The sequence below is a fragment of the Passer domesticus genome, chromosome 11 (genome assembly GCF_036417665.1).
Source record: "Passer domesticus isolate bPasDom1 chromosome 11, bPasDom1.hap1, whole genome shotgun sequence".
NCBI lineage: Eukaryota > Metazoa > Chordata > Aves > Passeriformes > Passeridae > Passer > Passer domesticus.
Genome location: NC_087484.1, coordinates 21572307 through 21592590, shown reverse-complemented (window position 1 = coordinate 21592590; position 20284 = coordinate 21572307). Strand labels below are relative to the sequence as shown.

Genomic DNA, 20284 nt, shown 5'->3' with positions numbered 1-20284 from the left:
GTTTTCACACATCTACATGTGCTGTAACATTTCAAAGAAGTGCAATAAGATCCTGTACATAGTCCAGAAGGGGAGGCACCCAGGGCTGTGTAAAAACATCCCTGATAGCAGAAACTCTCCTGTCTGTAAGGAGCTGCTGAGGCTGGGAAGTGAGATGGTGAAACTGGGTCACCTCAGGCTCCAGGGAGCCAGAAAAATGATGATGTTTCCTTGGGAAGAGGCTGCTTATGGAGGATGCCCACTGAGGTTCCACAGCATATGAGGCTGCAGTCAGGTCAGGTAAATAGTCCAAGGAAAGGTCAGTCAGGTAAATAGTACAATGAAAAGAGCCAAGATTAGGTAGGACTTTGCCTGCCAGCATGTACCTGAGACAGGTAGATTGAAGGGGATGGCTGTGGAGTGAGTTGGAGCATGTCCTCTGCTTCCTCCAGAGGGTGGGCTGACATGTGGAACTGTAATAACTAGCGTAAAATAACCTGAAAAGAGACTAGACAGTGTCTCAAAATTAATTATTTGAGGATACACTCCTCTAGGGATTCTCTAAACTCAATAGAGAGGTTACTGAGCAACCAGGAGAATGTCTCCTCCATGGGTAACATGGAGCTGGAGGATTGGGAAACAGTGGCTGTGCTGACAGCACTGAAGGCATCTCAAAGTGACTCTATAAAGAGAATTTTGAATTAGCTCATAACAAACAAGGAAACAGAAGAAAGAATTTTCAAAGCAGTGTTTCCCTCAGGAGGGGCAGAGATGGAGGAGACCAAATTTTGACATAACTCAGTGGCATTTGGCACAGAACTACAGCCCAGCATAGTGAGCTAAGGAGACAAAGCAGTCCCTTACCTTGAAGAGTGACTAATTCCTTAATATTACATGATTTTTAGTAATGTATGTTTTCAGACTAACCGATTTTGTGTTGTAACTGCACATCTCTTGCCACCATTCATTCCTTTGTTTTTCCATATCCATTCTGTCTTCTCTTTAAAGAGCAGCCCAGAGCAGTCGTGCAGCCAACAACTTCTGCAGTTTGATTTTTTTTTCCCCTAGCTAATTAATATGGAATTCAAAGGAGTAGCTTGAGTAAAAACTGTAAGTGGAAAGAAACAGTTTTGGAAAAGGACTGCAAATCTGTTGGGCTGTGTTTGGTTAGAGAAGTGTTTAAAATCTAGGAATATTGGATTAAGTGTTTCCATATTTTTGTAAAATGGAAATGACATTTCCATTACATGAATTTCCATCTCAAATCCCTTGATTTGAGATGAAGTCCATGTAATGGAAATGTCCAAAGCCAGGTTGGACAGGGCTTGGAGCACTCTGGTGTAGTGGAAGGTGTCCCTGCCCATGGCTGGAATGAGATAAACTTTAAGGTCCCTTCTAACCTAAACCATCTATGATTCTACTATAATTGACATATAATTGGCTTTTTTTTAAATACTCTTACAATATAAAGAATATTTTATAGTAAAGTCAGTATTTGGGAATGTGATACTGAACAAAGAGATGTCCTGTTAGTAATGAGCACACAGCAAGGGGAAGTGGATGTGAGGTTTGAGCTGATGCCCAGGAGGAAATGGAGGTTTATGTTTCAGTACTTACTGGTGGCTGTGTGTCCTTCCAGCGCTGCCCCACTGACAAGGCATACTTCATAGCAAAGGAGATCCTTGCCACAGAACGCACCTATTTAAAGGACCTGGAGGTCATTACAGTGGTAAGTGGGTTAGACTTTATTTCTTTTCCCTTTTTTTTCACAGATTTGTGGTTGTTAGGTTGGAAAAACTTGGAATTTCCTCTCGTGATGTAGCATAATCCATGAGCCAAGCAGCTGTCCCCTTCCTTGTTGCATGGCTCCTTCTGTGGGAGAGCAGATACCTTCTCTGGACTTCCAGCACTTGCTCAGCAGCTGCATCCTGTGCCATCCTGGTGACCTAGGCAAACTTTTGGTCTGAAAACTGTGAACAAGGAAAGCCTAAAAACATTTTGCAGGAGCCCCTTACCTTGAAGAGTGACTAATTTGTTAATATTACATGATTTTTAGTAATCTGTGTTTTCAGGCTAGCTCTGATTTTGTGTTGCAACTGCACAATGTTCTGTTTCAGTGATATCTGCCAGCTCTGCTTATAACCTGGCTGTCTCCTCTGTGGTTTTCCTTGGGAAGCTTTTAGCCTTGGAAAGCTTTTAGCCTTGTGCCTTTGGATCTGTGAGCAGATGACAGTTGCAAAGGGCATAAAACCCATGGGGGTTTGAAGAGTTTCCTCTTGTTTTGTTGCTTCTGTTTCTTCCTCCTCCTTTCACCAGAATAGACAAGTGAGTCCCAGTTGGGAGGGCAGCATGAATTTCTAGTTCATGTACTTCTAAAAGAGCTTTTTTGTTCTTGAGCTCCATGTTTGAGCGCTGTGACTGTTATGTTTCTATAAGCTGTTTTAATTTCATTAAAGAAAATCTTGAGTCCCTCAACGCTACATGGCCTCAGTGGAGGTGTTCTCTGCAAGCTCATTGAGCACCATCTCACTCCAATTCCTCCTACAGGCTTCCCAGCACTTCTCCTAAAAGAAGGGGGAATCCCTCAGAAAAATCTCAGAGGATTTTTGTAATATCCCCGTCCCTGCCAGAAGTGTGGAATGTGACCTCAAGGAGATGTCTTCAGCTGAGTGACTGGCACAGGGCTCCAGGCCTCTGAGAGCAGTTTTATCTGCGTGGAAGTGGCAGCAGCAGGGGCAGCCACTGGGTAACTGACTGTCACTCAGCTGTCCCCAACCATCCCATCATTGCATTCAGAAACAAGCTTGTGCCCAGAGCCAGCCACGGGCCTCATCTTCCTCATATTTGGCAAGGAAAAAAAATCCCATCTTTCCATTTTCACAAATTACATTTCCCCTAAATACTACTCCTTCCTTCCTGCATTTTCCCTGTGCATACTCTCTCCTCCCCCATCACTGCAGGAGCAGGAATTTTCACAGTAACAATGCATCTCTGAAGCAGAGGCACTGATGGGAATTTCTGGGTTTCTGGCAGTGGTTCCGCAGTGCCGTGATCAAGGAGAATGCCATGCCAGAGGGCCTGATGACACTGCTCTTCTCCAACATAGACCCCATCTACGAGTTCCACCGAGGCTTTCTGAAGGAGATTGAGCAGAGGCTCTCACTCTGGTAAGTGACCAGGGGGACCTTTTTGTACATCCTCATATCAAAACCAGACTGCAGTTGGTATTTCTGCATCAATGGAAGCAAGGACAAATCTTTTATGAAATTAAAGCCATGAAAAAAGTACAAACTGCATTGCACAAAGGCCATTTCCCAGACTTTGCTTTGTGTATAATATCCTGTAGCTGTGTGATTTGTGCACCAGACTGAAGGTTTTGTAATCACAGAATCATTTAGCTTGGAAAACACCTTGAAGATTGTAAACTGTTGATATAATCTGATAGTGTCTCTTAAGCTTTAGAAAAAAGAAGGAACACAAGATCAAAAACAGGATGCGTGTTTTTTCCACACCTTCCAGTTAATGAATCTCCAGGTGAAAATCTAGGAAACATATTTGTGAGGAAGGTGGGAGTTTGGTTCTTGCAATGGTTTATTTCACAGATGTTTTTAGTATTTTAAACTTTGTATTATTTTCTCCTGACCTGACATGTTATATATTACAGCATAACTCCCTTTCAAAAGGAGGTGAGCAACATAAGCAAAGTATGAACAAAAAAAAAATTTCACAAAATCATGTGGGGTCATGTTAGAACATTTATGTGGAGGTCTGAAACATAAAACTCTCAAATAGACTTTCACACAAGTTCCTTTCTAGTCCTTTCTCAGTTTTTTTAAGCATGTCTTTGTGTTTGCTGTTTTGTGCAGCATCCAAATTTAATGTACCAAATTTTCAATCTGAACAGTGAATAGGAATATCAAATGCCTAGAGATTTTAATGAATTACAAGGGAATATGGAGGGAGAAAACAGACATTTCTTGATCCCCCATGTGTGTTGCTTTCTTCTTTCCTCCTCAGGGAAGGCAGAAGCAATGCCCACGTGAAAGGGGATTTCCAGCGCATCGGAGACGTCATGCTCAGGAACATGCGCTCTCTGAAGGTAACAGGGTGTGAAATTTGGGGGTTATTGAGCTGCTCTCTTTTGTTTTATTAAGGATCAGAGTTCAGGATTAATATTTCCATTAATCACAGAATCCCAGGAGAGTTTGGGTTGGAAGTGACATTGTAGCCCATCTGATCCCAGCCCCTGCCATGGCAGGGACACCTTCCACCATCCCAGGGTGCTCCAAGCCCTGTCCAGCCTGGCCTTGGACACTTCCAGGGATCCAGGGCAGCCACAGCTTCTCTGAGCACCCTGAGCCAGGGCCTCACCACCTGTTATGGTCTGGTTCTTAAAATTATTAGAAATGCAAAAAAAATTAGAAATACAAATGAGACCATATGCCAAAATCAATAGTATGGACTTTTTTAAATAATAAATATGAGAGAGAGAGGGAAGAGAAAGAAATAGAAAAGAGGAGAAACAGAAAGAGAGCAACAGAGACAGATTAAAGAAAATATCACCACTCTGTGCATCCTACTAGCATCCTGATGATCCTGTCAGCTGGTCTTCTTTGGTGAGGATCCCCCCCCAAAATATAGAATCCAAGGGATTAAAATGTGCTCAGGCCAGGTGGAATGCCCAGGTACCTCCCCTGGAGAGGGGCAAATCTTACACAGTCTGTGGCAGCAGACTGAATCACTTTGCATCCCGTGCAGCCCTGTGGTGCAAGGCCACAGGAATGAGTCTGGGGAGCACTTTGGGGGGTCTTTGATGGATCATGACACCCCCTCAGCTGCCTCCCACGTGCATGTCCCATGGATGTGGCCTTCCTGGGGTTGGGGGTTTTACAACTGACCCAGTTGGTGTAGGGGAGGTTTCACCACTCAGCCACAACTCTCCTCCTCTCCCCTTTGGGGGTTCTGTGCAAACCTGGCCTCTTGGGCTGTGGCCTTCCCCACCCAAACCAGCCAGGAATGAATTTCTGCTGGGTTTAACTTTCTTGGGCATGCATTCTTTTCCCTCTGCCTTGTTTATTCTCCCTAGACCCATGATTACTGAATAATAGTGTTCCCTTTATCTTACCAAGGCATCTTAACTCTCAGTCCAAAGTTCCAGTCAGGCATCCTCAGGGAGGGCTGGGCTTCTGTGCCTGTAGCTTCTTTATACAGTTTGGCCAGAACAGGCAAAAGGTTCCTAACAATGTCTTAGCCATGAACTATCAGATTCTAGTATCTGACACCACTCTCACAGGGAAGAATTTCTTTCCAATATCCCATCTAAACCTTTTCTTTTTCAGTCAGTCTTGAAGTACTTGCAAACAGTTATTGTTGAGAAACAATTTAAAAAGGAAACATGGTAAAATAATTACAGGAAGGTTGTGTATCACTGTTGCTTATTTAGGCACCTACATTTACCTTGAGAAAAGGTGTTTGTTGATTATTGAGCAGAAAACAAAGAAAAGTTATTTATTTTGCTCCCCTATTGAGACCTTGATTCACAAGGTTATTTAATTTAAAAACATGTGTATATTTTAAAAGCAGAATAATTTCTTCTGAAATGAAGTCAACTTTATTTGGAGCAGAGTGCCTACGTAGGACACTTACATTAGTGCTGCAGTAATTATTTAATTAAAACCAGTGGCTTGAATAGGAGTGCAGCAGTGTGGGACTGCTATTTCCACCACCAGCATTTGGTATTCCCAACAGGCATGAGCACAATTTTGGCCTTGATGGGAGCTGCCTGCCACTTCTTTTAATGGTGAAAGACTGCTCTCCTTTGACCCAAGTCACTTTTTGTCCATTTCCCCAGGAGTTCACCAGTTACCTGCAGAAACACGACGAGGTCCTGACGGAACTGGAGAAAGCAACCAAACGCCTCAAGAAGCTGGAGACGGTTTATAAGGAGTTTGAGCTGCAGAAGGTTTGCTACCTGCCCCTCAACACCTTTCTGCTCAAACCCATCCAGAGACTGATGCACTACAAGCTGATCCTGGGGAGGCTGTGCAAGCACTACACGGCAGAGCACCGGGACTTCGCCGACTGCCGCAGTGAGTGAGCGCCCAGCCGTGCCTTGCCCTGCTGCAGCTCCTCCCCAAGGGCTTCCAAACCCTGCCTGTGCCCTGGGAGAACAAGAATTACACACTCACAGAATCTCAGAGTGGTTTGGGTTGAAAGGGAGCTTAAAATTCATCTCATTCGCCTCCCACTATGGACAGGGGTAGTTTTACTAGATCAGGATGCTCAGATCCAGCCTTGCCTTGGACTCTTATGTTCATTATTTAAAGTTATGTCCACAAATTCAATGTAAGTGCTTCTTTTTCCTGGCATTTCAGGAAGTGGTTTTCTCATGATGGATCCCAATACTTCAACCAAAGCTGAAAAATTAGTTCTTTTCTTGTCTCCTAGCAGGGAAAAAAAGAGTAGTTGTTTTTAGAAACTTTTTGTCATTTAGATGTAAAAATGTGACCAAAAAGTGCTTGTTTTGCAGCATCAGAAGTGTGTGTAGAAAATTCCATTAATGACAAAGTAATCTTTGGCAGAAATAGTATGGTTTGATTTTTTAATTTACTTTCAGCTAAATGGTAAATACTTTTTGTTTAAGCAAAATCTCAGATACACAATGATCTCCAGAAGCATAGGAAATGCTGTGAGGTCACTTACTCTTTTTACCCTTCTCTAAAATAGACTTAAATTGGCATTTGGACTGGGTGATCATTGTGGGACTCTTCCATATGACCCATTCTGTTCTAGAATTGGCTATAAATTTCAGGTCTAAATTCCTGATCCAGTTTTCCAGGGTGAAATAGGTGGCCTGGGTTGCTCTGCTCTGGTCCCACTGGTGCTGTTCTCCACACAGATGCCCTGAAGGAAGTCACAGAAATGACCTCACAGCTACAGCACAGCCTCATCCGCCTGGAAAACTTCCAGAAGCTCACAGAGCTGCAGCATGACCTGATTGGGATAGACAATCTCACAGCACCTGGCAGGGTAAGTGCCTCTGCTCAGTTTTTAGAGCCTTTGCTGGTTTTGTCTCCAAGGAAGTGCCTTTGAAGTGTGGATTTGCCATCCCTGCCCCTCTGGTCTATGTAAAGACTTCCTGTAGCTGTCCCTTAGTGAATGCCATGGATGATGGGGTCATCACCTTGGTGATATTCTGAGGAATAGATCAGAAAAGCTCCTGCTTAAGCTCTGGCTGCAGTTTTGTGTTTCCAGTACAGACACTGGGAGTACTGGGGTGTGGTGCTCTGTGTGAGTGGGAGCTGCTGTGTCCCACTGGGAATGCACTCCCAGCTCTGCTTGTGTCTGCCTGGTGCAATCTCAGAGAGCACAGGGATGGTGAGAGCCACAGCACTGGGCTGAACTGTCTGGTGCCTCTGTATTGGAGGAGTTTGTGCAGGTCCTGCCTGGTTTTTTGTTTCTTTGTTTTTGATAGATGTACTGGGCATAAATACAGGAGCATCGCATGTGCTTTGGGGATGCTATGGCAGTCACTGCAGTGGGATGTAAGTGTGATAGGTGAACTGCTGGTGTCCAACAGGAATTCTGCTCCTTTCCCTTCTCTTCCTTCACTGATTTAAATGCTGGCTGCAGCAAGGAGCTGATTCATGTCACAAAAAAAAGGGAAGGAAAGTGTCATCGGGCCTCCAAGAAATCTGTTAGTGGTCATTGCTGGGCACCAATCAACATCTGTGTACTCTGGGATGAAAATAAAATCCCCTCAGGTCAGGAAAGGTCAAACATTGTTTAACTTTTTCTTTTCCACTGCAGGAGTTTATCCGGGAAGGTTGCTTGTACAAGCTCACTAAGAAGGGCTTACAGCAGCGGATGTTCTTTCTGGTGGGTGTTGCTCCTGACTTTTATAAACCCAAAGTCTTCAAGTTAAAGTTGTTGGGAAAATATGTTTTCATGTGCTTGTGTTGAAAATCAGCACTTGAGACTGAAAACTCACTCTAAGCAATGTTTTTAGAGGGTGTGGTTGTGGCGCTACTCTCTGGTCAACTTGGTTCCTTAATGGCACAGAGTTTTAACATAATTAAAAAATTTAATTTCCTCTCTTATAAGTAAACAAAAGGGGGGTTTGAAGGGTAGTTGGCCAAACTGACTGAGAAATGGCATTTTTCATGCATCTACAGTGGCCTTTAAACAACAGATTTTTAAGGAGATGTCAAAAAATCCTTGGCCCTGCTGCTTTCAGAACTCTGATTGTTCTCTTTCTGCCTTTCCAGTTCTCAGATATGTTACTGTACACAAGCAAAGGGGTCACAGGGACAAATCAGTTCAAAATCCACGGGCACCTCTCTCTGCATGGCATGTTGGTAAGTGGTTCCATGTTGCATCACAGGGTTAAGGAAATGGCTTTGCCTAAGGCAGGCTGAGGAATTCCTTCAGGGCTCAAGGACCAAAGCCACAAACTGCTCCAAGGCAGGTCTCAGCAGCATCTGGACCTTGATGTGTGTCAGACAGAGCTTTCTTTATCTGCAGGTGATGAGTGTGTTCTTCCACATTAGCAAAACAGCTGGAGCACACCCTGTTGCCCATTCATTTTCACACTGCTGTGAGAGGCTGATCTGGAAACAGGGATTTATTTATCCTGATGTTTTGTCCCCCTGCTCACAGCTGGGCATGTAACCAATCCTCCTGCCTCCCCACACCTCTTCTAACAGGATTGTTCTTTCTGTCTTTGGTTTGCAGCTGATAGTGCTCGATCCCCCGGTGAGTAAAGAGCCAGATCTGCTCCAACCCTTCCTTTCCCTGCCCTGCTGGACGTGGTGCTGTGCCCCTGCAGTAGAAACACACCATAGATTTTCATTTAGAGCCAAAATAGACTTGCAAGTAGCTGGTATTCATCAAAGAGTTGCTGTTCTGCACTTCCTGCAGCCGGGTTGGAATCCTGTTCCACTCCAGTCCCAGCCAGCACAGGACAGTTTTAGTGTTTGTTGGTGACTGAGCACTGATGAGAAAAATCTTTTCTTTTCCTGCAGGTGGAGGAGAGTGAGAATGAATGGTCTGTCCCACACTGCTTCACAATCTATTCTGCACAGAAAACCATAGTGGTGGCAGCCAGGTAATCCTAATTTTCCTGTGGCTTTGATGGATTCCTTCTCCAGAAGGTTACTGCTCAAGTGGTGCAGAGCCAGAGGGGTGTTTCATGCATCCTCTGGACTTCAAAATTAGCTCAGGACTCTTCACAGCTCCTTTTTCAGTGTTGAATTTTGGGAAGGAGTAATTTATCCTGGGCTGATCCCCAGTGTGGGCAGCAGGAAAGGGATTGGGATTGTGCCCCTGTGCCCTGCCCAGGTGAGAGCCCAGCTGCAGAGCTGCCCCAGCCCTGGGGCCCAGCACAGGAAGGAGCTGGAGCTGCTGCAGAGAGTCCAGAGGAGGCACCAGGGTGAGCAGAGGGATGGAGCAGCTCTGCTGGGAGGGAAGGCTGGCACAGCTGGGATTGTTCACCTGGAGAAGAGAAAAGCTCTGGGATGACCAAACTGTGGCCTTGCAGTGCCTGAAGGAGCTGACAAGGAAGATGGAAAAAACCTTTGGACAGAGGCCTGGAGGGACAGGACAAGGGGCAGTGGCTTCCACTGCCAGAGGGCAGGGTTAGATGGGATATTGGGAGGGAATTCTTCCCTGTGAGGGTGCTGAGGCCCTGGCACAGCATGCCCAGAGAAGCTGTGGCTGCCCCATCCCTGGAAGTGTCCAAGGCCAGGCTGGACAGAGCTTGGAGCAACCTGGGACAGTGGGAGGTGTCCCTGCCCTCAGGGGTGGGATGAGATGAGCTTTAAGTCCCTTCCCACCCAAACCTGCCTGTGGTTCTGGGTTTCTGTCTTACCCAAAACACAAACAGCAGCAGTAAGTTTGCCATTGTGTTTGTTTATCTGGGAGTTGCCAGTGTCATCCTTCAGACCACTTCAAGAGACAAAAATCTAAACATACAAATATTTTAGAGACCCAAAAGAATGAAAGTTCAGAACATATGAATTGCTGTGAGGAGGGGAGAGTTCCTGTAGACTCTCATGGAGGATGCTGGGGAAAAAATAAAAGCTGACTTGGAAATAAAACCAATCCTTTTTCACCCTAAATTATCCCTGTGCAGTGAGTTTGGTGCCTTTCTGTAATTAGGATGGCTCCTACACCTGGATCAGCTTTAGGAGTTTTTGTCTTTCTGCATTTCTGCTGTGAAAACCCAGCTGGAATCAGGAATGCCAGTGATGCAGGGTGGGAACACTAAATGTCAGCCTTAAATCATAGGGGTTTTACTGCTTGCTGACCTGTTCTTGAAAAATAACCACTACAGTATACTTATAAAGCAGGTGTGTAATGGCACAGGAGCCAATATGTTTGGTATGCAGATGTTTTTTTTTAAATTCCGACCTAACACCTGAGAATACTTTTTTTTTTTAAGATCAACAATTTCTCAGCAGCTGTGAGTCATAAGGTGCTTGAAAGATTCCTAAATTTAGAAAAAGAAATAGAATTTTTACCTTGTTATGACTTTAAAATAGCTCAAAGGTTACCTGTCAAAAATAAAATTGCTGCTAGGCTTAGACCACGTGTGGAATTTTCAGTCTAAATTAAAAACTTTCAGAAAAAAGAGTTGGTTACCAAAACAAAGAAATAGTGTGGTTGTGTCTAAAGCCAAACCTTCCACTGTTGCATCCCTGTGGATACAGATACACCTTCAAGGGTTGTGAAGGTCTCACCTTGTAGGATCCTGGCAGGAGGGAAGGAAGTTTCCTCTTCCTGTGCTCTGGGTTTTACTTGCTTGAGATGTCAGGTACTCTTTAAAAGATGAGCTGTGCTTCAGGCTGCCATTTATCCTTCAAAACAATCATGGCTCATATCCCCCATCTCCAGAATTCCCCTCCTGACTCCTGCCAGCTGTCTGTTCATTTTATTTGCTGTGAAGTCCAAGTGTTTAATTGTTAATTTAGTCTTGTTTCAAGGCTTGACTATAGAAGTGGAGGCTGTATGGGGTCAGTTTCCTCTCTGCTTTGGAGAATTCTGGTTTTGGTTTTATTTCTCTAATGGAAGGACACTGTCCCTTGTTTTGGGCAGTGACCTGTGCCTTCAGCTCCCAGGCACAGCTCTGGGCTGGCAGATGCCCATTCCCACTGCTTCCCTTGCAGCACCCGCCTGGAGATGGGCAAGTGGATGGAAGACCTGAACGTGGCAATTGAAATGGCCAAGAAATCCACAGAGAAATCCGAGATGCTTCTGGAAAACTCCGTCTGCAACCGCTCCAACAGTAAGTGGTGCTCCCTGCCTCCTTGAAGGCAGCAGCTCTCCTGTCCTTTCTGCTTTTCCTTTTGTGAGTTGGATGACATAAATGACATCTTTTTATAAGTCATATGATAATGGAGGATTAATTGGGCTTTGGTTTTAATCAAAAGCGATTTGCTTGTGTTCCTAGACTGATGTTCAAGGTAGCTTTAAATGCAGCAGAGGTGCTCCCATTGCAGAGTTGTTAATTTTATAAGGTCCCTTAGTTGTTAATTTTATAAGGTCCCATAGTTGAAAAATCTATGTAAAGGATTTTTCTCAATTTAACTATGTGGTAAGTTTTTTGGTCCAAAATGTAGTGTCTCTGGAGGTCAGCTTTCACAGCCCAGTATTCCTGTGCCTGTCTGGTGGTGTTATGGCTGTGCTGAAACATGGAGTATTTTTTCTTGGAGACCTCTGTTCTGTTCCTTGACTCAAGATGAAGTGTGGTCATTTTTGTTTGTTGCACACAGCACTGACTCAAACCACTCTGATTTTATTCTAGTGGAAGGTGTTCCTGCCCATGGCAGGGGGTTGGAATGATGAGCTTTAAGGTCTCTTCCAACCCAGACCATCCTTTGATCCCGTGAGTCAGCTGCCCCAGGCAGAACTGAGTAATGAAACCCAGACTGACGTGCTCAGAGTGGTAGGAGCTGTGTAACCAGTTCAGCTGGACATACTTAAAACTGGACCACGGCAAGAGAAAACCACCGTTCTCAGGAATCCCAGCCTCTCTTGCTTTTACATTGCACAGTTTTCTTAAACCCCTACCCAATTCTCCTCCCCCAGGATCCTCTGATGAGGTCTCAGTAGAGCAGGAGTCCGAAGATGACATTCACTCCTCCCGTAGCTCCCTGGACAGGCAGAGCCAGCACCGTGCCAACACCACGGTGCACGTGTGCTGGTACCGCAACACCAGCGTCTCCATGGCCGACCACAGCGCGGCCGTCGAGGTACCCGGGGGCAGCCCGGCCCCGCCCGTCCCTCCTGCCCTGGCCCCACCTCCCTCTCGGCCTTGGCAGGGGTTCTGTGCCCAGGCAGAGCGTGGGCCCCCCGCACCTCTGCATGCTGTCCCCTGTCTGGCTGTCTGTGTGTCCGCTCTCCGCGCAGCAGGGCTTTGCTTCGGCAGCGGGACCACAGCAGGGGAGGTTTAAAGGAAAGCAGGACATGCTGGGGCTGGATGGCTCCTTGGGGTGTCACTCTGCTTTGCTGGAGGGCTGCAGCACAGCATCCCCTGTGCTGGGCACTGCTGGTGCACCTCAAATCCTGGGGTCAGTTTTGGGACCCTCACTCCAACCCGTGAAGAGTTGGAGTGTGTCCAGGGAATGACAGTGGAGCTGGGGGAGGGTCTGGAGCACCAGGAGAAGCTGGGGGGGCTCAGCCTGGAGAAAAGGAGGCTCAGGAGGGACCTTCTGGCTCTGCACAGCTCCTGACAGGAGGGGGCAGCCAGGTGGGAGCTGAGCTCTGCTCCCAGGGAACAAGGAGCAGGACAATAGGGAATGACCTCAAGCTGCTCAGTGGAGGTTCGGGTTGGGAATCAGGAGGAATTTCTTTACAAAAAGAGTGGTTAAGCATTGGAACAGGCTGCCCAGGCCAGTGGTGGGGTCACTATCCCCAGAAATGTTCAGAGAACGTGAGGATGTGAAACTTTGCCAAATTGTTCAGTGGGACTTGGTCAAAGGTTGGACTTGATGATCTTGGAGGTCTTTTCCAACCTTAATGGTTCTATAATTATAATGGTTCCCTCTCCATGATATTTTCCTTTAGAGGCTGACTGTGCTGTACTGAGCTCTGGTTAGCTGCTGTTCTGCACCCAGAATTAAGGAGAAGGAATTCAGTTGGAATTCTCTGTCCCTCCCTCACTGGCAGGACTGAGCAACCAAGTGTCTTTTCATGGCAGCATCATTTTATGCTGGGCAGAGATGTTTATTATGTGCCCACTGAGGTGTCCAAGGCCAGACTGGATGGGAGTCTGAGCAACCTGGTCTAGTGGAAGGGGTCCTTGCCCATGGCAGGGGTTGGAACCAGATGAGCTCTAAGGTCCCTTCCAACCCAAACCTTTTTGGGATTCTGTGAGCCACTGGTACATGCAGTCTTGCTGTTCCTCACAGTGCAAGGCAGCACTGGTGGCACATCTGGGCAGAGTCCTGCAGAGTTTGAGGCTGATCAGCTCAGCACTCCTTACACTGCTTGCACCATCTCTGGTTTTACTTTAGGCAGCAGTTTGGCAGGGTAGGACACCTGCCTGGAGGCTGGCATGCTTGGAAGAAGTGGGAAGGACCCTAAATTACATGGACAGAAAAAGGAAGTCACTAACCTGACAAAAGCAGGGGGGCAGGGGGCTGCAGCACGTGGCTGTGCCTGCCTGTCCTGCTCTGCTCTTGAGGCACTTCTTTTAGTGGAGTTAAAACTTTGGGCACTGGAGCTCCTGTGTTTTTCTGATAGAGAGACCTTGTGGATCAGCGTGGTAAGGGAAGTGCTATAGGTGTGACCTGGGCTTGAGGTACAGACACTGGGCACTTGAGCTGGCTGCTGTTGGAGGGGACAGGCCTTTCCCTGCTGGCACCTTGGGAAAGACACAGCTCACAGCTCTGTGCATGGATAACAAGCCCACCCTGCTGCAGGTCCTGGGATGGAATGTGTGAGTTCCTGCACTCGCTCTCACTCTCATACGTTCCATGTTCTAACACCGTCATTTTTTCTCACAATCCACTTTCCTTTGACAGCCGCCTTTCTTGCATCACTCCTCTCACCCTAACATTCTGTTTTTCTCTTTCTCTCCCCCTTTCTCTGCTCAGTTTTCTGCTCTCTTGCTGTTTCTCCAGAGCTTCCTCCTCGCTATTTGCTGGGCCAGGCCCAACGGCCCAACACAATCACCCATGTTTGTTGGTACCGGAACCAGAGCCTATCCCTGTCTGATTACTTGTGCATGATCCAGGTAAAGATGCCTCTCACATTTTGTGCTGGTGGGGAGGAGCCATGGGATGCCCAGGAAAATGTCCTGCTTCCTTGCTCACTTGAGGATCCTCGTCCTCAAAGGCACACATGTACCATTGCCTTGTTAAGGCAGGATTTCCTCCTGTTTAAGCCTCAAAAAATTATTCTCCGTGTAAATTCTGCCACGTATCCTGTCTTTTTCTCAAATTCCAAAATTCCTGTGCTGCCATTCCATGCCAGAGGCTTCCCTGTCCTGCTGGCTGACTCCAAGGCAGTGATGTTCCCCTCCCTGCAGCCCCTTCCACGCCGGCTTTGCTTCGTGTAGCTGCCACGTGTTGTTTATCTCCCAGCTCTGCAGTGCTCTGTTTCCTCTCCTGCTTTATTTCCCTTCTCACACAGTGTGTTCCACTGGGTTTTCTGCATGTCAGAAAGGGTGGCTGAAGGGAGGGACCCTGGTGGCTGTCACCGTGCCTGGGAGGGAGCAAGGGCAGGAGCAGCGTTGGGCTGCAGCAGGATGGCAGCTGGGATTTCATGGCAGTTCTCTTTTCCTCCTGTGCCAGAACCAGCTCTCTGGGTATTTGCTGAGGAAGTTCAAGAACAGCAATGGCTGGCAGAAACTGTGGGTCGTCTTCACCAACTTCTGCTTGTTCTTCTACAAGACACACCAGGTGGGCAGGTGGGGTGAGGGTGATGTCAGGGTGTGGGGGCACCTGGGATCCTTGGCTTTCAGCTCCAGGGGCCAGGAACTGCTGTTGGAGGGAGAATCCAAGGGGAAGAGGGGGTAGTTCCTCATGAAGGTGGTCTCTGACAGGCTGTGGGCACTTCTTGTGGGATTTAATCAGAATTTCCAGTTCTGATGGGACTGAACTTCTGTGGGTGAGGGGGAAATGTCTCCTCATGCAGTGACTGAGGGATGTGAGGGACACAGCAGCCTTTGGCCCTTTTTGCCCACTTCTCTCTGTGCTGGGCTTCAGCTCAGCCTGACAGGCTCCAGGGACTTTCCTGCTCATGGTGCATCCAGCACCTGCTTGATAATGAACCATGGTGCAGCAATTTTTTCATCTTATTAACCAAATAAACTGTGTTAACCCAGTAATTGGGTTATTCTGGCTTCTTGCCTTGAGGTCACATTTCTTTCGTGAGGGTTACATCACTTTTTTTTGGTCAGATCTCTGCTTCAAGTTCCATAGAAAGGGTGCAGAGAAAGAGGAGGGAGCCCAGGAGGCAGCACAGGGCAGAGGAGGAGAAGCAAATAACCATAAAAAAAAATGAAAGGAGTTGGGGGAAGGTTTAATTATAAACTGTTGGTGGCCTTGCAAAAGAGTTCTCCTGTTGTGTCCTGAACAAGAGTGCACAGCCCTCCCCTGTGGTGCACAGGCTGCATGGCAGGGCTGCCTGGCACTCAGGGCTGGCTCTTGGGCTCTTGCAGGATGATTATCCCCTGGCCAGCCTCCCCCTGCTCGGCTACACCGTCAGCTGCCCTGTGGAGGCAGATGGCATTCAGAAGGATTATGTCTTCAAGCTGCAGTTCAAGTCCCACGTGTATTTCTTCAGGGCTGAGAGCAAATACACCTTTGAGAGGTAATTTTCTCTGTTCTCTGTCTTGGTTTATAACCTGCTCTTAACTCAGTGGTTGGATATTCATCCTCTCTTAGAGTAATCAGGGCACCCCTGACACAGGGAATGATTGGCATCTGACTCCATGATTCAGAATGCTAAACAATTCCTTTATTGAAACTATATTATGAATATATTATACCATACTATATTAAAGAGATACTATACTAAAGAAAACTCGTGACTGTCTCCCAACAGTCAGGACACAGCTTCGAGTGATTGGTTAATTAATATAAACAACCATCAGCAGAATCCAATTACCAAATCCCTTCAGGTAAACAATCTTCCTAACACATTCCACATGTGCAAAAACAACAGGAGCAGCAAGTAGAGATAAGAATTGTTTTCTCTTCTTCTCTCTGTGCTTCTCCAGGAAAAATCCTGTGAGACAGAATTATCTCTCTCTCTGTTCAGAGAATGTGAATGTGTCTTTCCTCCCAGTCTGAGTGATCTTCCAGTGCATTCTCAGTAATAACATTCCACCAGTATTTGGAGATCCCTCCTGTGACAGAACCCTCCTCTGTGTGGGAGGGCTGGGGATACACCTGGAGCTTGAGCTGTGCTTTGTGCCAGGAGTCTGGGGCTCCCTTGGAGCCAGGGAGGAATGTGGGAGGGGAAGGGCTGTGGGGTGCTCAGCTCCTCCAGCTCTTTGGGAGTCAGATTCCCAGGCTCTGTAAAGAGTCTTTTGGTTTTTATCCAGTGTCTCTGGGAGCAGAAGTTACAATACAAGTGCAGAGCTGCCTTTCACTTGTCTGCTTTCTCTGTAATACATTTCATTATTATTCTCTATAATTGCAATTAATTGCTCTTAGGGGCTTCCACAGAGGGTCCAAACTGTGTGAAATGCACCACGTACAAAACTTTGCTGTGTTGAGAACCCTTGCACTGGGTCCTGCCATTGCAGGGTCATATTGGTGGTTTTGGAATGTGGTTTTACTGAGGTGTCAACCTCCTTGGGAGACTGTCACACACTTGTGAGCAGCTGAGATATCAGCTACCCAAGCCATAAGGTGTGCTCTTTAATGCACTGGGCTCATGTAGGGATTTCAGGGGAAAAATGTGCAATTCACAGAGGATTTATCTTGGTTTTTTTCTCTGTTGCTTTGCTTTCTTCCACAGAAGCAAGGCTGTTACCTATTTCCTAATTTATTGTTAAGAAAAGCAATAATTATTTTCAGCTTGTCATCCTTGATAACACTGAGGAGAGAACACAGTGAGCTCTCATGAGAGTTCTCTGGAGCTCAGAGCACTGTGGACTTGTTACTTGGACAGGCCATCACCTTCTGCAGGGTATTTGCCACATCTCAAGCTGTCCCTTTGAGGAGTTAATTTTCCAGAAGACTTGTAAAAGAAATTAAATAGCTGTTTTGGGAGGTTTGGGAAGGAGGTACAGCTCGTAACAAGGACAAGATTCCCTGTGAGTGAGGGTTAAACATTTCTCATGGCTTTTCTTGGCAGGTGGATGGAGGTGATCAAAAGAGCCACCAGCTCTCCTGCCAGGTCGAGCCTGCTGCTTCCCAAGGAGAAGGACACTCACACAGAGTGACGTGGGGCAGAGCTGGATCTCTGCTGGCAACACCATCCAAACAGGCGGGAACAGCAGGCTCTGCAGTTGGCAAAGCAAAGACCAGGAGGCTCCTTCCCCCCAGAATGGAAAGTGGGAGTGAGGGGCTGCAGCCAGGGATCACATCCATTCCCAGTGGGGTGGAAGAGGGGCAAGTCTGTTCCAGCTGAACCTACAGCAGCAGTGCTGGGTGCACACGTCGTGGAAGGGCTCTTGTTCCATTGTACCTGTACAGTGACACCTTCACCTGCCCTGCAGGCAGCTCCCACCTTCTTTTTACATTTTGACTGGATGATCAGCACGCATGGGAGAAAAGCAGCAGCTTCCAGGGGTGCAGCTGGCTGGCAGCAGTGGGTGCAGGGCTCCCTGCCCCGGCTGCTCGTGGGGCTGGCAGCACAACCTGTCCTGCTGCTGCTGTAACCAGCACAGCTGCCTCAGACCAACAGGAACACACCACGTGCTGGCTCCCTCCCAGCTCATTCTGAAGCTCTCCCAGGACAGCTGTGCTCCTCAGGAGCTGCCAAGGCAGCAGGTTTCCAGGCAAGCAGGAAGACTGAGTCTCTGCTGAGCTGTCGAGGTATTGGTGGATTGTGGGTCGGTGCAGGGGGGTGCATGGTTTGTCCTCTGGGCTCAATCACTGCTCTCATATCACAGCTCCAGTTCTTTATCCTGTAGTAGGAGTTAAGTAAGGCATGGGATGGCAAACACTCTCCACTCTGGTGTGGGTGATGTTTTCAAGGCATTTAAGCACTGTAGGAGAACAAGCCTCTGGAAGTCACTGTTGCTTGTGCTTTTGTCATGCAAAGACTTGTGAAAATCCCTCATCTTCTATTTCAGTTTGGGGTGGGATCCATCTTCTGTTTCTCATGAAGGTAAAAGTCACTGGATTCCAGATGGAGCATTAGTGTCTGTGGACTCTATTAAATTTCTGTATTAAATCTGAAATGTTTGCAGCTTGTTCTCTTTTGTAAAGCTGTCACCTTTGGGTGCCTCCACAGAAGGACTGACATTTGCTAAGTGCCACAAGATGCTGTTGGACGTGGCTTTGAGGGGCTGTGGGGACTCTGGTTTGTAGTAGATAGAGAAGTGTTTGTGTACTAATGGAAGGAACAATGCAGTGAAGCAAAAATGAAGTGAAAGCAAAAGGAAAGTGTTGCATGCTCTGAGGATGGAGGAATGTGGAGATCCCATGGGACAATGGGATGGACAGAGTGTTCAGTTATGGTCTCAAGCATTTGTGGGATGAGGACTGAAGGGAGGGGGAATCCAGAGGGATTTTCTTGCTTGGCATTTGCATCCTAGAGGAGTGACTGCAGATCCAGCCTTTGCCACCACTGTCACAAAGACCATTGTCCCATCTAAGTTAAATGTACTTAATTTATTAGCATCTTCATTTATTATTTTTTTAATTACCTGTTGTAGGTGTATCCATGTGGATTGATTAGACATGTTATACTGTGGCTGAATGTGACTGTTCAAAGTAAATAGCATCTTGGTATAAAACTCTCTCAGCCTCTTATTCCTGAGCTCACCATCCCCATTCCCGGGCCCACCATGCCAGTTCAAGTTACTCAGTAGTTTTCCACGACTCTGGATCTCAGCTCACCCTGTTCCAAGTGCTCTCCATCCAAACTGGGGCTCCCACAGTGAGCAAGAGTGTTCCCTTAAGGTCTGTGGGCTGGTGAGTGAATGATCCTTTAGTTGCTTCTGTGCTGAACCCACAGCTCAGCAGCTCTCTTGAAGATGCAGTGGCTGAGGTGGGGTCTCTAAACCAGAGCCTCTGGAAGGACAGCAAAGTCCCTTCTTGGTTTGAGAATGCTGAGCTCAAATGTCTGTGCATTTAAAGTGCAGGAGCTCAGGCCAGGAAAGACAAAAACATTGCTGTTCCTAGCAAAACTGCCTCACCTCAGTGAACTTTAAAAATGGTGAGGATTTCAGTGGTGTATCAGTTCTGTAAAATATTTCATTTTTTTCCAGAATTCTCCAGGAGTATTTTTGTCTTAATTACAAACATGAGAAGTTTCCTTAAGAGGAGCATTAGGCAAGAACAGAACTAAAACAGCTCCTTATTTCTTGCTGAGGTGTATGTAAGGGGGAGATGCAGTTGGGACTGTCTGGTCTCACTTTAATAGCCATGGTCTCACTATTTCAAAGACCATCCAGTTCCACCCCCTCCCCTTCCCACCCTGGGCAGGGACACCTTCCTGCACCAGGATGCTCCAAGTCTGTCCAGCCTGGCCTTGGACACTTCCAAGGGAAGGGGCAGCCACAGCTTTTCCAAGCAGCCTGTGCTACCTGAGCCTCACCAGCCTCAAAAGGAAGAATTTACTACTAGCCCACCTAAGCCTGCCCTGGCTGTGTGAAGCCATTCCCCCTGTGTCACCCTGGAGCCTTCTCCAGGCTGAACAACCCCTACAGTGGGTTTTGCCCCTTCATGCTTGACCCTCACCCAGGGTAACACAGCCCTGCTTCACTGCTCGAGAAACCAGACTGTGCAGTAACTCAGACACACTGACTGTAACAGAGCAGAGCTGTTCTGGTGCCTGCTCCCTTCTCCTCCCTGGCCAGAGCAGTGATTGTTACACCAGAGAAGAGTTTCACACTGACCCCACCTCAGCTGCAGCTCTGCTGAAGCAGCAGCAGGGTGGGCTCTGGGCATTGTGTGCCTGGCACAGAACCAAGGCTATGCCACTGGACAAGGGCTGGGGTGCCAGGAGCCAAGTCCTGTGCTGGGCAGGGTTGGTGCCTGAGTGGAAACTGTCACACTTTCATTTTTACAAGGCACCACTCCAATTACAAGCTGCACCCACCCAAACAGCTCTGCATTCTTACCTGTGCTCATCACCACTGTCCTGGCAGCAGCCTGCTGAGCTGAGCATTCAGCAACAC

General features: G+C 47.1%; 1 protein-coding gene across 9 annotated transcripts in view; it reads left to right on the top strand.

Annotated features, from left to right (window-relative positions):
- FARP2 (FERM, ARH/RhoGEF and pleckstrin domain protein 2) overlaps positions 1-18898 on the top strand; it is a 73453-nt gene extending 54555 nt beyond the window's left edge. For 4 of the 9 annotated variants that reach the window (XM_064435720.1, XM_064435721.1, XM_064435722.1 and 1 more), the window contains 13 exons: positions 1619-1708; positions 3013-3146; positions 3997-4078; positions 5831-6068; positions 6878-7008; positions 7789-7857; positions 8247-8336; positions 9003-9085; positions 11145-11263; positions 12067-12230; positions 14775-14882; positions 15644-15795; positions 17290-18898. In XM_064435720.1, coding sequence (XP_064291790.1) covers positions 1619-1708; positions 3013-3146; positions 3997-4078; positions 5831-6068; positions 6878-7008; positions 7789-7857; positions 8247-8336; positions 9003-9085; positions 11145-11263; positions 12067-12230; positions 14775-14882; positions 15644-15795; positions 17290-17377 — 1548 coding nt within the window. In that variant the 3' untranslated portion in view covers positions 17378-18898. Of the gene's footprint in view, positions 1-1618; positions 1709-3012; positions 3147-3996; positions 4079-5830; positions 6069-6877; positions 7009-7788; positions 7858-8246; positions 8337-9002; positions 9086-11144; positions 11264-12066; positions 12231-14075; positions 14350-14774; positions 14883-15643; positions 15796-17289 lie in introns of those variants that run through there. The other 5 variants (XR_010369804.1, XR_010369803.1, XM_064435719.1 and 2 more) reach the window with 5 other exon arrangements.
- Positions 18899-20284: the final 1386 nt, after the last annotated feature.